The sequence below is a fragment of the Dendropsophus ebraccatus genome, chromosome 1 (genome assembly GCF_027789765.1).
Source record: "Dendropsophus ebraccatus isolate aDenEbr1 chromosome 1, aDenEbr1.pat, whole genome shotgun sequence".
Taxonomy (NCBI): domain Eukaryota; kingdom Metazoa; phylum Chordata; class Amphibia; order Anura; family Hylidae; genus Dendropsophus; species Dendropsophus ebraccatus.
In genome coordinates, this window is record NC_091454.1 from 13,759,307 (window position 1) to 13,776,498 (window position 17,192).

Genomic DNA, 17,192 nt, shown 5'->3' on the forward strand with positions numbered 1-17,192 from the left:
TGTGTTTATCACGTGTGTGTTCTCTCATTCCATAGGTTGCTGATGCATCACATCAGAGACTGTTTGCCGGAGCTGAAGACCAGGATCAACGTCCTGGCGGCTCAGTATCAGTCTCTGCTGAACAGCTACGGCGAGCCGGTGGACGACAAGAGCGCCACCCTGCTCCAGCTCATTACCAAGTTCGCTACGGAGTATTGTAACACCATCGAGGGGACCGCGAAATACATCGAGACCTCAGAGCTGTAAGTAGACTTGGACTTACTGCAACAAGTCTGAGTGGGTAAATGCTGTGGACTCCTTGTAGCCTTTACCCCTGCAATGGTGCAAGTGGTGAAAATCCACAACAGTCTCTGCATCATGTGAGTGAGATGTGTAACATCTCATCCACTCCGCTGCTGCTACTGCCGTCCGTTGTGGATCCTACGTGGCAACTGGCTGTTGTGTCATGTGACTCCATCCCATAGAATAAAATTGAGCAGCGACCAGGTCTTGGATGGCTTGGATGGCGATTAATCGAATTAATTAATTCACTTAGATTTTGAGAATCGATTTCAATTCCTTTGAAAATCCCAAATTCGGTTTTCAAAGAAAAGAAAAAAATGCCCTCCAACCTGCAGGGGGAGCAGCGGCGCTTCGGGCAAACTGCTCCTCCTGCAAGTCAGAGCGGGACCGCACGCCAGCACCTGGAGAACCGCAAAAGCTCCCCGCTTACCTACATACACGTTCGCCCCCAGCCTGCACCTGGACAACCGACGCCGTCCACCCCACCCACCTATAAGATTACCGCTAACCTGCACCCGGAGGACCGCTGCCCGCCCCCAGCACGCACACTGAGTTCCCCCGCCCACCCCCATCCACCTGTAAGATCGCTGCCCGCCGCCACCCACTAAGATGTCCGCACGCACCCACAAAATGGGGAGCGGCTCCTCCGAGCACCAGAGGTATAGGAGGTATTTATTAGGTATATGATGTGTATATATTAGGTATAATACTGCTCTACTGCTACCCCCAATACTGCTCTACTACTGCCCCCAATACTACTCCTAATACTGCTCTATTATTACCCCCAATACTGCTCTACTACTACCCCCAATACTGCTCAACTACTAACCCCAATACTACTCCTAATACCGCTCAACTACTAACCCCAATACTGCTCAACTACTAACCCCAATACTGCTCAACTACTAACCCCAATACTGCTCAACTACTAACCCCAATACTGCTCTACTACTAACCCCAATACTGCTCTACTACTACCCCCAATACTGCTCAACTACTAACCCCAATACTACTCCTAATACCGCTCTACTACTACCCCCAATACTGCTCAACTACTAACCCCAATACTGCTCTACTACTAACCCCAATACTGCTCTACTACTACCCCCAATACTGCTCAACTTCTACCCCCAATACTGCTCAACTACTACCCCCAATACTGCTCAACTACTAACCCCAATACTGCTCAACTACTACCCCCAATACTGCTCAACTACTAACCCCAATACTACTCCTAATACCGCTCTACTACTACCCCCAATACTGCTCAACTACTAACCCCAATACTGCTCTACTACTAACCCCAATACTGCTCTACTACTACCCCCAATACTGCTCAACTACTACCCCCAATACTGCTCAACTACTACCCCCAATACTGCTCAACTACTAACCCCAATACTGCTCAACTACTAACCCCAATACTGCTCAACTACTAACCCCAATACTGCTCAACTACTAACCCCAATACTGCTCAACTACTACCCCCAATACTGCTCTACTACTACCCCCAATACTGCTCAACTACTAACCCCAATACTGCTCCTAATACCGCTCTACTACTACCCTCAATACTGCTCTACTACTGCCCCCAATACTACTCCTAATACTGCTCTATTATTACCCCCAATACTGCTCTACTACTACCCCCAGTACTGCTCTACTACTAACCCCAATACTACCCCCAATACTGCTCTACTACTACCCCCAATACTGCTCAACTACTACCCCCAATACTGCTCTACTACTACCCCCAATACTGCTCAACTACTACCCCCAATACTGCTCTACTACTACCCCCAATACTGCTCTACTACTAACCCCAATACTACTCCTAATACCGCTCTACTACTACCCCCAGTACTGCTCTACTACTACCCCCAGTACTGCTCTACTACTAACCCCAATACTACTCCTAATACTGCTCTACTACTACCCCCAATACTGCTCTACTACTACCCTCAATACTGCTCTACTACTACCCCCAGTACTGCTCTACTACTACCCTCAATACTCCTAATACCGCTCTACTACTACCCTCAATACTACTAATACTGCTCTACTAATACCCCTAATACTGCTCCCACTCCACACATTGCGACTATTACCTCCACTCTATACTACTACTCCCAAAACTGCTACTCCCCTTATCTACTACGACACCCCTCATCTTCTATGCTTCTACTGTTACTACACCCCTTATCCACTATGCCTCTACTACTACACCCATCATAATTAGCAACAAATACATTTTTGAAAAATTGAGATTTAAATCAAAGAAAAAAAAACACAGATTTTTTTTGTTGCCTATATCGCCCTGCCCTACTTTCAGGTGACGGTAGTCTTGCAGTTCTTGGTCCAACCCCATTCACTCTTATTAGTTGTGATGCAACACTGCATGGCATGGTGTGTTATGGCCAAAGTAGCCACGTAGCTGTTTGTTTCTCGAAAAGCTGGTAACGTTCTTATAGCGACATTGGTTGTCGCTAGAGATGAGCCAACGTACAGTAAATTTGTCCGAACCTGAACCTGATCACTCGGCCGTTGATTGATTTTGGCTGTAGCCTGGCAAAGGGTGACAGTCCCAGGTCTCCACTTATATCCATCTCTTCCAGGTAGCGTTATTCAACGGCCGAGCCATGGCTTTCAGGTTCGGCCGTACTTGCTGTAAGTTGTCGCCTGTGACGGTTATCCTGTGAAATATCCGTCTCACCTTCTTCTCTTCGTCTAGGTGCGGCGGTGCTCGAATCTGCTACATTTTCCACGAGACGTTCGGCAGGACGTTGGAGTCTGTCGATCCTTTGGGCGGACTGACTACCATCGACATCCTCACCGCTATCAGAAATGCAACCGTGAGTAATATAAGGGGTTTGAAGGAGACGGTAAATCACCTATCGATCAGTCTCCTATTCTGTCGTGTCCTCCATTGACACATCTTTGTCCTCCAGGGACCCCGGCCGGCCTTGTTCGTTCCGGAAGTCTCCTTTGAGCTCCTTGTAAAGCGTCAGGTGAAGCGATTGGAGGAGCCAAGTTTACGCTGCGTGGAGCTGGTCCACGAGGAGATGCAGAGGATTATCCAGCACTGCAGTAACTATAGCACACAGGTATGGCGCCCCTCCCAGGTTGACACCAGTCATAATACACAGGGGACAGTGTGACGCCGCCATGATTACAGCTCTGGAGCGGTCATAATAATAGGCCAGGTTAGCCTTAATGATAGAGTACTGGTGAAGAAGATACAGCACATATATTGGCCGTGGTAGAGTAACATTCCTCTCATCCAATAGATCATAGGTATAATGTACATCCTAGCCCAGGGGGTCTCAGCCAATACAGACCCCAAAATGGAGCCGGCTACAGGCCAGGGAACTTTTCCTCATCTTCCAATTGAATTTTATATTCCGATATATTATTTACTGTAATCCAGTTACATTGTATGATGGGATCCCATAAAAGACCTCACATGATTCGATGATGGCAGGGAAGCTGAATTTACTATGTATTGGAAGATTTTAAAGTGTCACTGTTGTTTCAATTTTATTTTTTTTTGCAGAAAGTACAGGCGATGTTAAGAAACTTCGTAATTGGGTTTATTAGCCGAAAAATGCTTTTTTTTATCATGAGAAAACAGTTTGAAGCTTTCCCCCCTGTCTTCATGGTTTTCTATGGAGAAAGGAGGGGTGGAGGGAGATGAGGCACCAAAACAGGACAATAAAGAGTAAATTTACAGCTACATCACCAGGCTATCTCCTCTGAAGTCAGCACTGACCTCTCTGACCTCTGAATACCAGCTTTCACACAGGTCCCGCTGTGTAATCCTTTGTTCTCTGCTCTCTGTTGGTGACTAATCTCCCCCCTCTCCAGATAGGGCACGACTGATGTAAGAGAGTTGAGATTTCCTGATAATGAGCAGTAAATGAGAGAGGGGATGGAGGGGGGCCTGGGGAAAGTCTTTTTGAATGCAGATAATGGCAGATTTGGCCAATAACCCCAATTACAAAGTTTCTTAAAATCGCCTGGACTATTGATTTCTGCAAAAAAAAAACAACAACAACAACACGATAGTGACACTTTAACATTTAGGCAGAAATGTTCTCTACACGTCTTCATCCTCCGGTATCTGCTGCTTCTAGTTCTACTTTCTGACCAAAACCAGAATAGAGAGTGAGAGATCTGAAGAATAGTAATAAATCTGGAGAACTATCTGCAGCAACGTCTAACTAGTCGGTGGAGCGGCCACCTTGCCGCAACAAGTTACAGTGTCATGGCTGACGTAGGAGCAGTCTGGCTTGTCAGTAATTCCTATCGGTACCCAATTGCACGTCAAAAATTGCGATCTAAAGTATTTGGCAGATTTTGGCAATGTATCAAAGCTTTGTAGAAATGACAGCCATTTATTTATATTTCCTCATCTTCCAGGAGCTCCTGAGGTTTCCTAAGCTGCATGACGCCATTGTGGAAGTGGTGACGTGTCTTCTGCGGAAACGGCTGCCGGTGACCAATGAGATGGTAAGAAGCCCACTGACATCTCAGCTTATCTTTTCTAAGGGGCCTATTCCACCGAGCGATAATCGGCCGATTTTCGCTCCGTGGAATAGAGACAACGATCAGCCGATGATCGTGTCATTGGCTGATCGTTTATTTAGGTTCAAACCTAAAATCATCAGGCATCACTGCGTGGAATAGCGATGCGCAGCAGGCGAGCGACGATATCACAAGCACCATACATTACCTAAGCATGTTCCAGGGCTTCTCCTGCGCTCCTTCTTCCTCCCGGTCCCGCGCAGCAGCAGCTTTGGTGCGGCCTGTCAACTGACAGACCACTCAGCCAATCACTGGCCGCGTTCAGTGATTGGCTGAGCGGCCGTCAGCTCAAACAGGCCGCACCGCAGCTGCTGCGCGCGCGACCGGGAGGAAGAAGGAGCGCAGGAGAAGCCCTGGAACATGCTAAGGTAATGTATGGTGTTTAAACAAGGGCTGCAAGGACATCAGTAACAATGTCCCTGCAGCCCTCGGGCCGTGTAATAGGCGCAGTAAACGAGCCGGGGAGTCCAACTCCCATTCACATGAACTGGACTAAGCTGTATTGAACTGCAGTACCAGGCACGGCCACTAGTAACAGTGCAGAGCTGTGCCTGGTGGACAATGCAGGGAACATGGCGCTCAGTGCAGTGACCCATCATAAGGATAGCCCCTCTGTTTTACAGAACCAACGGACCCCTCTCTTTTACTAATTACTTGTATTTCCTGTGACATAACAATGCCCGGACCATAGCTGTTCCACCCTGCAAATACGAAGAACTCAACAACTGTTTCTCTCGCAGTATAATCGGTACTGACACTGTTGGCCAATGTAGGGACACTCCCTATTGACGAGGGGGAATTGTACCTCCTAGTTGTCAGTGTATTCCTACATTTTCCCGAGGAGTAACAAAGGAACGGTACAATACAAAGAAGGGATTTTGTCTTTGTTGTTTCCTGGGGAATACAAGTAGTGCGCGCCCTGTGAGGTCATAAGGACATCTTGGAGGGAGAGTAGCTGCTTCTGGACTGTGTAATACCATATTTCCCCTATAGAGGCCACTGCACTTCTCCTATATCTTCTAATACAGAGATGGCAATCTCCGGCTCTCCAGCTGTTGCAAAACTACAATTCCCATCATGCCAAGCTAAATCTTTGGCTGTCCAGGCTTGTTAGCAATCATAGTTTTACATTAGCTCGAGGGCCGTGAGTTCGACCATGGATGACTATGCTGTTTCTCTTCCCATCCAGGTGCACAACTTAGTGGCCATAGAACTGGCGTACATCAACACCAAACACCCAGACTTCGCCGACGCCTGCGGAGTGATGAACAACAACATAGAGGTGAGGAGAGCGCCGCGCCCGTTCCTGTACTATGGGAGAGCGCCCATGTGATCAGTAATGTCCCTTCTTATTTTTGTCTATGCAGGAACAGAGGCGGAATAGGATAGCCAGAGATTTGCCCCCTCCCGCAGCGCCCAGAGATAAGGTGATCCATCATTGTGGGGATGGTAGAGCCCGGCGACACCATGTGGGGGGTGGAGGGGGGAATGTATATGTCATCAGTGCTGCAGTCACTCCGTCTCCTGGCTCTGCTCGGCTTTCTATATTTAAGGTTGGATGAGCTGGATGTTTTATGTAGGGGTCCTTTTACACAGACAGATTTATCTGACAGGTTTTTGAAGCCAAAGCCAGGAATGGATTTGAAAAGAGGCGAAATCTCAGTCTTTTCTTTTATGACCTGTTCCCTGTTTATAGTTTGTTCCTGCTTTGGCTTCAAAAATCTGTTAGATAAATCTGTCTGTGTAAAAGGACTCTTAAGTCATTGGGGGCCACATTGTTATAACGCAAGAGCGAGGTAAAGGACCTGCAGTCCTATGTAAGTACCTGCAGTCCTATGTAAGACCTCATATAGACACACATAGAGGTGACAATCCCGGCTCTGCTACATCTGTTTATACTAACACATCTGTGCAGGGTGACTGCTGTAGGCACCACGCCCCTTGTCCATCCACAATTTCTATATATATTTATTTTATTTTTTCCCTCTGCCATCACATAACGCTTAAATCCTCTGCTCTGCTGCTCATGATGCCGTGGCCGTGCATGGATTTTCCAGAATGTTTGGACTGGATCTATAGATCATAAGAAATATCATGTAAATGATGAGTTCACACATGTCGGTCCCCCCCTGGCTGTTAGAGAACTACAACTCCCAGCATACTACCATAGCGGCTATGATAGCACAGTGCAGCCCTGTGATCTGCAGCCTCTGGCTCTCCAGATGATGCAGAACTACAACTCCCAGCATTGCAGGGCTCTTGCTATAACCCAGGTGTGAGCAGAGCCTTCTCCAGGCCGCGCTCCTCCTCTTCCTCCCTGCCGTCTCCGCATGCTGCTCCGCCGGTTTTCTTACTGCTGGTGTTGATGTCTCCTGGTTAATTCTGCATCTGGTTCTCTTTTCTTCCTTTAGTCCACTAAAGCTCCAGGGCCCCTGGCCCCCGCCGCTCTGGAGCCTCCCCCTGCCGCTTCAGCTGATACTGATGGCAAGGTCTGTGCCCAGTGCTAAGAGCGCACTGCATGTTCATTCTCATCCGCATGAACGGACACGTGTAGTCACCAGCGGCATGATGGTTGTGGCCGTGGTTCCTTGTTGCATGCTTTCCATCGTTCATGCCTGTATCTGCTTAACATACAACAACACTGGCGTATATTAAAGAGAGTCTATCCACGTCTATATCACGCTCATGAGAAATAAAACGGTGGCTGTTTGCAAAGTTATAAAATCATGTTTTCCTTCCAAGCTAAGCTAGGCAGCAGTATGCACGCCTCCTCCTACCCCCACCCTTTCTATGGCATGCTGGAAGCTGTACAGGGTGGGGTGGGGGGAAGGCGTGCATGCTACAGCTCAGCCCCATGTCTATGACACTTGATTTTTTTACTTTGCAAACAGCCATTGACTTACATACTGGTCTCTTGCCCATGTCTACACCTCTGAGCATCTTATACAGCGGACAGCTTCCCTTTAAGGTTACAGCACCAAGACCGCCATTCTCTCTTCTTCAGAACAGAAAGTAGATCCGTATAGTATTCGGTTCTGTAGAAGCACATGTGAGGGCCCGGGTCTTGTGAACATATTAAGACTGTCAGCAAAGTGGTCTTTGTGACTGTCCATGGGATTAGGAGCAGATGTCCCCCCCCCCCCCCCCCCGCAAACACTGTAGAGGGTCTGGATATGGCTGCCTGTGTGGCTCGATAGGTGGCTTGCATGTGATATATAGAGTGATGCCTGAGTCGGCCACTTAAAGGAGTTGTCCAGGCTTAAAGTGTCACAATCTTGTTGTTTGTGTTTTTTTTTTTTTTTTTTGCAGGAATCAACGGGCGATTTTAAGAAACTTTATAATTGGATTTATTAGGCAAATCTGCCATTATCTGCATTCAAAAAGATCCCCCCCCCCCTCTCTCTCTCTCTCTCTCTCTCTCTCATTCACTGCTCATTATCAGGATACATCAGGTTTTACATTAGTCGGGCCCTGTGTAACCTATGGAGAGGGGAGGAGGGAGATTAGTCGCCAGCAAAGGACAAAGGATTACACAGCGGGAGCTGTGTGAAAGCCGGTATTCAGAAATCAGAGAGGTCAGTGCTGACTTCAGAGGAGATAGCCCGATGTAGCCTCATCTCCCTCCACCCCTCTCCTCTCCATAAGAGAACAATGAAGACAGGGGGGAGAGCTTCAAACTGCTTTTTCATGATAAAAATGCTTTTTTCGGCTAATAAACCCAATTACAAAGTTTCTTAACATCGCCTGTACTATTGATTTCTGCAAAAAAATGTAAGCGACAGTGACACTTAAAAAAAAAAAAAAAAAAAAAAGGCAGCTTTCTTTTAGAAACAGCGCCACTCTTGTGCACAGTTTGGGTGTGGTATTGTGGCTCTGTTCCATTGAAGAAAAATAGCTGATTTGTAATACACTGAGGACAGGGGTGGTGCTGTTTTTTTTTTTTCTCTCCTTCTAGATAACCCCTTTAAAACCTAGCATTCTAGTAGTCATAGGATGTTTCATCAGAGGATCATTTGGTCTCGGGTTGTTTGAATGTCTCTGATTTCCAGGATCTGCTTTAATAAAGTGTAATATGGCTCCTCTGCTGCCCCCAATGGCTGTCTTAGGAACTGCAGGACTGCTCAAGCCCTGGTCCTGGCACAGTTACATATAGCTAGTGCTACAGCCTCCCCTGATGTCTACATAGTACATCTTACCATTAGAATAGACATTACACTGGGTGAGCTGTCTGTGTCACTAGTGATGCAGCCTCCCCTGATGTCTATATAATACATGTTACCATTAGAATACACATTACACATGGGGGAGCTGTCTGTGTCACTAGTGCTACAGCCTCCCCTGATGTCTATATAATACATGTTAGTATTAGAATAGACATTACATTGGGGAAGCTGTCTGTGTCACTAGTGCTACAGCCTCCCCTGATGTCTGTATATTAAATGTTAGCATTAGAATAGACATTACACTGGGGGAAGCTGTCTGTGTCACTAGTGCTGTAGCCTCCCCTGATATCTATATAATACATGTTACCATTAGAATAGACATTACACTGGGTGAGCTGTCTGTGTCAGTTGTGCTGAGACATGGCGAGGTGTAGCAGCGCGAGTAGGGATAACTGTCAATCATCACCTGCTCTGTTACACTCTGCACTACTGTCACAGACAGCTTCCCCCAGTGTAATGTCTATTCTGATGACTTATGCAGTTCCCAGCACAGCCATTGGTGGTCTCATACCCAGAACGTGGAAAGCTCTGAATGTAAGAGGTGCTGTCACTTTCTGGATGTTACAGAGGGTCTCACTTTACAGCTTATTGGGGGGGGCATGTTTGGCAAGACTTGTTATCTATAGTGTTCCACTGCATTGAAGAGGTTATCCCAAGTTTCCCAGCATGAAGGAGGTGACCGAGGACCCCTGATGACACCATCAGTCGGACCCCCACTCCCCACCTATCCCGTAATCTTGGGAGAACCCCTTTTCTTCATCCTGCTCCGTACTGTGCTGTCATTCCAGGCTGTTCCAGCAGGTGGCGCCAGTGAGAACGTCCCAGACGCAGGGACCGGTAACTGGAGGGGGATGTTAAAGGCGAAAGGAGACGACCCATTACTGGAGGAGAAGTTCAAGTCGGTCCCTGTCCTCCCTGCCAGTCCCCAGAGGGGCCACGCTGTTAATCTGCTGGATGTGGTGAGTCCGCTGCTCTACTAATCCGCTTATGGACGGCATAGAGCTCATATAGTATCCCCCCCCCCCCTATTATATAGTCCTGAGGACCCCCCCAATCCCCCAGAATATTACACCGTTCTTCTTTACCCCCGCACCATCTTGTCTTGATGTGATTCTTTCCTCTCTCCCCCCAGCCTGTGCCCGTTGCCAGAAAACTCTCCGCTCGCGAGCAACGCGACTGCGAAGTGATCGAGCGACTAATCAAATCTTATTTCCTGATAGTGAGGAAGAATATTCAGGACAGGTGAGTGGTGGAGGGGCAGCAGGACATCCATGAGCGGGGAGGGGGGCAGCAGGACATCCATGAGAGGGGGAGGGGGGCAGCAGGACATCCATGAGAGGGGAGAGGGGGGAACAGGACATCCATGAGAGGGGAGGGGGGGAACAGGACATCCATGAGCGGGGAGGGGGGCAGCAGGACATCCATGAGAGGGGAGGGGGGGAACAGGACATCCATTAAAGGGGAGGGGGGGATCAGGACATCCATGAGAGGGGAGGGGGGGAACAGGACATCCATGAGAGGGGGAGGGGGCAGCAGGACATCCATGAGAGGGGAGGGGGGCAGCAGGACATCCATGAGAGGGGGAGGGGGGGAACAGGACATCCATGAGAGGGGAGGGGGGGAACAGGACATCCATGAGAGGGGAGGGGGGGAACAGGACATCCATGAGAGGGGAGGGGGCAGCAGGACATCCATGAGAGGGGGAGGGGGGCAGCAGGACATCCATGAGAGGGGGAGGGGGGGAACAGGACATCCATGAGAGGGGAGGGGGGGAACAAAACATCCATGAGAGGGGAGGGGGGCAGCAGGACATCCATGAGAGGGGAGGGGGGCAGCAGGACATCCATGAGAGGGGAGGGGGGCAGCAGGACATCCATGAGAGGAGAGGGGGGCAGCAGGACATCCATGAGAGGGGAGGGGGGCAGCCGGGCGTCCATGAGCGGGGAGGGGGGCAGCAGGACATCCATGAGAGGGGAGGGGGGGAACAGGACATCCATGAGCGGGGAGGGGGGCAGCCGGGCGTCCATGAGCGGGGAGGGGGGCAGCCGGGCGTCCATGAGCGGGGAGGGGGGCAGCCGGGCGTCCATGAGCGGGGAGGGGGGCAGCAGGACCTCCATGAGAGGGGAGGGGGGGGAACAGGACATCCATGAGAGGGGGAGGGGGGCAGCAGGACATTCATGAGAGGGGAGGGGGGGAGTGAGGCGTCCATCAGCGAGGTAGAGGGGCAGAGGAGCATCCATCAGAGAGGGGAGGGGGGCAGCCGGGCGTCCATGAGAGGGGAGGGGGGCAGCCGGGCATCCATGAGAGGGGAGGGGGGCAGCGAGCCATCCATGAGAGGGAAGGGGGGGCATCCATGAGAGGGGAGGGGGGCATCAGGGCGTCCATTAGAGGGGAGGGGGCAGTGAGGCATCCATCAGAAGGAAGGGGGGAGCAGCGGGGCGTCCATCGGGGGGGGAGCAGCGGGGCGTCCATCAGAGGGAAGGGGGGAGCAGCAGGGCGCCCATCACCTGACTCCAGCCCATAATGGCGGCCTCCTCTCTCCTCAGTGTGCCAAAGGCTGTGATGCATTTCCTGGTGAACCACGTGAAGGACACGTTACAGAGCGAGCTGGTGGGGCAGCTGTATAAGTCCATGCTGCTGGAGGATCTGCTGACTGAGTCTGAGGACATGGCGCAGCGCAGGAAGGAGGCCGCCGACATGTTAAAGGTACTTGTGGTGCTCCAGTCCTGTTATCGAACCCCACTCCAGCTGATCCCTAATGTCTTCCCTATCATCATCCCTCCAGGCTTTACAGCGAGCCAGCCAGATCATTGCCGAGATTCGGGAGACGCATCTCTGGTGACCAGGAGGTCCGATGGTCCCATCATCACAGATGGAAGAGAAGTCACATGACTCATAGAGAAGCTCGGCCGTCTGCATAAGTTAGAATTCATAAGGAAGCGCTAACCATACACCATGGGGGGAGGGGTGGACGACCACTGGAGAACCTCTTATAGTTATACAATTCACTCATTCAATATTGCGTCAAGTATCACCCCCCCTCCCCCCACCCAGACACAGTCTTACTGTCGTGATTCGAGCTGACAAACTGTGGTGACTATGGAGCAAAGCATGCTGGGAAGCCCCTCCCCCCTCCGCTCACATGACCGTTCCATGGGTTTAGTTTTAGGTGATTGTTTGTTTTATACAGTTCTCTGGAATTGTGTGAACATTTAGCATTTTATTGTTTGATATCGCACTGACACGATGTCCGTCATCCAATAAAATTCTCCGGAACATTCAGGAGAAATCTACTCTCTCTCGATATACGGAGTCGGTGGTGAATGTTCCTTATTTGCTGAAATTACTAGCCCCGCCCACTAAATGGGTGGAGTTACTGACATGGAGGTACTTATGGAAGGGTTACACTCGTTGGCACTAAGGACTTTTATTATAGCGGTTGTGCGCTGTGTCTGGCATCCAGGTGGGAGGAGCCAACTGGTACCAGCCAATCAGCATTGCCGGGTGAAGCTGATTGGCTGCTCACAGTGATGTCATTTCCTGCTGGAGGCCCGGTGCAGGTTACAGCACCTCAATAGGTCTTAGCTCAGTGGTGGGGAACCTGCGGCCCTCCAGCTGTTGCAGAACTACAACTCCCATCATGCCTGGACAGCCAAAGCTAAAGCTTTGGCTGTCCAGGCGTGGTGGGAATTGTAGTTCTGCAACAGCTGGAGGGCCGCAGGATTAACCAATAGAGGAGGAGGAGCAAAGGGCCTGTATTCCTCATACAGAGATAGGGAGTGTCAGTATAAGAAGATATAATGTTACATATCCTGCTCTAGCGCCCCCTATGGATGTTGGCCAATCCCAGTTTTATGTTTTGTGTCATTGATTTAAAAAAAAAAAAAAAAAGTTATCACCGCCCCTGTGGTCATTCTGTGTTGTACATGCCTTATTTTCTGCTGCCTCCCGGGGGTCTTGTTTGAGAGACGTTAAAAGGGACCTGCACCGGATTGGGGACGGAACCCGCCGCGCCCTGTGTGATGGGGGGGGGGGGTTCGTCATCCTCAGCTGCCGCGTCTCCGCCCTGACACCTTGTTTGTTCTGATATATCTGTGCTTATCGTTGTAAATAAACTGGTCCTGCAGAAAGTTCACGTCTCATGTCGCTCACCAGTCTTTCCGTTTTCCATTGTTAGTCCTTATGTGTATCTTAAAGGGATACTCTTGGAAAAAAAAAAAAAAAAACATTGCTTACCTGTCTGTCATTAAGAATCCATTTGTTTGTGGGTATGTAATACTCTCCCCTACCATATCCTTTTACTACCGTTGCTCAGTACTACAATTCCCAGAATTCATTGCTCTCTCCTCAGCTCTCTATCACAGTCCTCCCACAGCACTCATGCCAGTTTCTCACTTGCAGAACATTTCAGTACACTGCATAATATTGCTTTGTAGTCTGCACGTGCTGTATTCATTCCCCACCTGCTACTCTGCCTGTGGCATTGTACAGCACAAGGCAGCATGTTGTAATGCGTAGAGGTGAGCGAATCCTGTTGGCATGAAAGATCTCGCACTCTCCAGCGTTTATTTCTGCTCTCATGGAGGTATTCTAACAAGAGGAAGGGAGACAGATGCCAGTCGCAATCATGGTGGGTAGTCCCGCACATGAAAATACCACGTTGGTATCGTTCTTCTTCTGGTACTTGCACCCTCATGTCTGGGAAGGTGTGCAGTACAGAAAAGTCCTGTTCCTTTTACATTCCCTTTTAATATTCCGCTTCACATATCCTTCTTACCCTGTGTCTCCACACATGGCGCTCTCCTCCAGAAGCAACATTCATTGCCCCTTTGGTCTATGTTAGAACATTTTTAAATTTAGTCTGTAATATCCTCTCAGACCTGTAGATGGCGCCTGAGGCAATAATAAGAATTTGTACTATACATGCCTGATAGATGTTACTGGCAACTGATTTTTTTTTTTTTTTTTTTTTTAATCAAATTTTATGAATAGCCCCTTTAAAAAAAAAAAAAAAAAAAAAAAGTGTGAGGTGTAGCCCTGGTGCTCATCTAACAAGAAAGTGGCAGGGAGCATGTGCTATAGTTAGTTTTCTGGGGCTGTACCTACCTCCCTTGAAGGGATTATTCAGGCTTAAAAAAACATGGCTGTTTTTTTTTTCCCCTCAGAAACTTCACAACTCTTGTCTCCAGTTTGGGATTTATAGCTCAGCTCCATTAAAGTAATGGAGCTGAATTGTAATACCACACATAACCTGGAGCCTGGGGTGGTGCTTTTTCTAATTCTGAATAACCTGTGGCGTCCTCCGGTAATATCTATCTATGTTGTGCCTACATGTACCATAACCATGCAGGCCCCATATTCTATTTTTAATGTAACAAGTGTGCCAAGACTCACACAGAAAGCCTGAGAGTCCTGCTAACCCCGCCCACACACAGTGATTGACAGCTGTTCTGTGTCTGTAAAGGTGTGTGGGTGTGTAGAAATGGGTTTGCCAAAATCTGGGCCGGCGTATTTCGCTATCCGCAGAAAGAAGTGACACGTCACTTCTTTTGGCGGATAGCAGAATACGCCGGCCCATAGAATGGTGTCTATGGAGCCGGCGGAAAGGCATGCGGCCATTGTCCGCAAGAATTCTGTAATATGAACCCACCCTTTCTCTATAAGCAGGTGGGAGGATCAGGACTCACAGGCTTCCTCTATGAATGGATGAGAACAGGACTCACATGCTTTCCTAGGAGTGCATAGGGATAGCAGGACTCAGGCTTTCTCTATGAGCGGGTGGGAGGATCAGGACTCACATGCTCTTTCTATGAGAGTGGAAGCAGGACTCACAGACAGAGTCCAGGCAGTTGTAAAAACACTTTTTAATTTGACTGGAGAAATATACCCCGTAGCCGGTCTATCCTATATCTCTATACAGACTCGACCAATCGCTCTGATCTTAGTTTGTGCCTCTGTAGCCTCAGGCTCTTCCGTTGCAGATGGCGTCAGCGGATGACATCTATATCACGGCAATAGTTTATAATCCTCTTAGAGGTCGCACATTCACCACCGATTCCTCCTGAGGTGCGGGATATGAAAACCTTTCCAATTAAAAGGGAATTATCATAAAATTAGATTATTATCCGAGGTGCGGCCTAAAAGCCCGAAAGCCAGATTTAGGCTACAAGAGATTAAAGGGCAAAGAGAAAGTATGAAAAAACACTTTATAATAGTAGCAGGGCCCTTGTTCTTCTCGATAAACAATCAAATTTAAAAAGTCTACAGTTACTGTGTAACCTACTCTTATGTGTCTCCATGGTAACAGACTACAAACACAAAGTCATTGCCTGCAGTCTGATCCCCTTCTTTTTAACTTGCATTTACATCACATCATGGTTACACATCAGGAGTATTAGCGATTGCATAACAATACATACATTAGCCACCGGCCACAATGATTATATATATATTTTTTTTGCAGTAGCCCAATGTATAGGAATGTGCAGTTTTCAACACCAGGCCCTTTAAGCCTGGCAGGTCAAACTTACAATCAAAAGACAGGCCCACTTTGATCTTAGTTACAAGACTCCTTTCTTCCATACATTTATATTAACCAACACTGGGGCATTTAAGCCCCACCCACAAGGAACATTCTAAAAAAAAAAAATGTCCACTTTTGGGCAGAGTTTCACTATTCTTAACACTTTTTGCAGCCTGGCTTGCTCTCCTGTCCTGGATGGAGAATACCAGGACAGGCCCATTTTGATCTTTGCTATGGGGCATATTAACCAACATTTGAAAGGGAAACTAACATAAGGTTAGAAAAATCAGACCTGCTGTTAGCCCATAAGACCAGGAAAAATACTTTTCTTACCTTCATCCTCAGCACTTTTCCCATGAGTCTCTGGCCTCATAGGAGCATAATATTAGACTAGGTTCTTTTAACTTGTCAGTTCCCTTTAAGCTGCTAAGATTGGCCATTCAGGCTCCACCCCCGAGGAACCACTCACAAAATATTAAAAGGGAACCCATCGCCATGAAAATGCTACCTAAGCTATCGGCATCTTGTTATAGAGCAGGAGGAGCTGAGCGGAATTATGTATCTCTTTATGGGAAAAGATTCAGTATAACTTGTAATTTATTGAGTCCAGTCCATTGACACGCCCACTGGACTCCTTAACATAGAATCATCAGGGTTAAGTTATACTGAGTCTTTTCCCACAAAGTTATACATCAATATGCTCAGCTTTTCCTGTTCTATAACATGATGCCAATAGATCTGACAGCATTGTGACAGGTTAATTTTAAGCTGTCATAAATAGTCATAATCCCACCCCTTTTGCAGCCTAGTTCGCAGAACTATTCCAACAATTCAGAAACCTTTGACTTCTATGGGTATGTAACAGTCTACTAGGATCCTCTAATATGAGGGTTAATTTTTTTTTCTCTTCAAAATTCTTCCATCCATGTGTACGTGTTTAAAAAAAAAAAAAAAAGGGCAAATGTATCATCACTGACATCAGCCATTATGGATAGATATAGAACTATTTTTATTTTTTAAAATAAAAAATGTAAAGCAACATCAACTTTACAATTTTATTACAGACTTTTTAAGAAAAACAAATTCTGTTGAAAAAAAAAGAAAAGAAACCACCAACACTTTTTATTCCCATAATTCTCCACTACAAAAAACAGTAACGGGTCAGATGAAATGGTTTCTATATCACCAACCAATCACAGCACAGCTTTTAATTAGCATTCTGCCATTGAAAAATTAAAGCTGTGTTCTGATTGGTTGCTTTTAGAAATGGACAGTTTGTCACCTATAGCAACATATCTGAACACAATTTGAATTTTTTGAAAGGGGATATAAAGTGAAAGCTGCACCGTGATTGGTTGCTTTGAGCAACAGACAGTGTAGCTTTCACTTTCTACTTTACTCTTGACCATGAATGCTGCATTCTGATTGGCTGCTATGCCGAACTATGTGAAATGTATTTTTTTTTTTTTTTTTTCAAATCCACAATGGTAAGAACATGCCCTTAAAATAATTTGCCCCCCCCCCCCCAATCTTTAAAATCATAAAAATTCCATAGAAATCTTGTTAATAATAATGTATGA

The 17,192-nt window shown here is 47.6% G+C and overlaps 1 protein-coding gene across 1 annotated transcript in view; it reads left to right on the forward strand.

The window, feature by feature from the left end:
• DNM1L (dynamin 1 like) overlaps positions 1–12,472 on the forward strand; it is a 28,532-nt gene extending 16,060 nt beyond the window's left edge. Inside the window, 12 exon segments of the mRNA XM_069967798.1 lie at positions 36–242; positions 3,014–3,134; positions 3,231–3,386; positions 4,702–4,791; positions 6,056–6,148; positions 6,234–6,293; positions 7,278–7,382; positions 8,874–8,892; positions 9,888–10,048; positions 10,222–10,331; positions 11,636–11,795; positions 11,875–12,472. Of these exon segments, the coding sequence (XP_069823899.1) occupies positions 36–242; positions 3,014–3,134; positions 3,231–3,386; positions 4,702–4,791; positions 6,056–6,148; positions 6,234–6,293; positions 7,278–7,382; positions 8,874–8,892; positions 9,888–10,048; positions 10,222–10,331; positions 11,636–11,795; positions 11,875–11,931 (1,339 nt within the window). The 3' untranslated portion in view covers positions 11,932–12,472.
• The last annotated feature ends 4,720 nt before the right edge of the window (positions 12,473–17,192 follow it).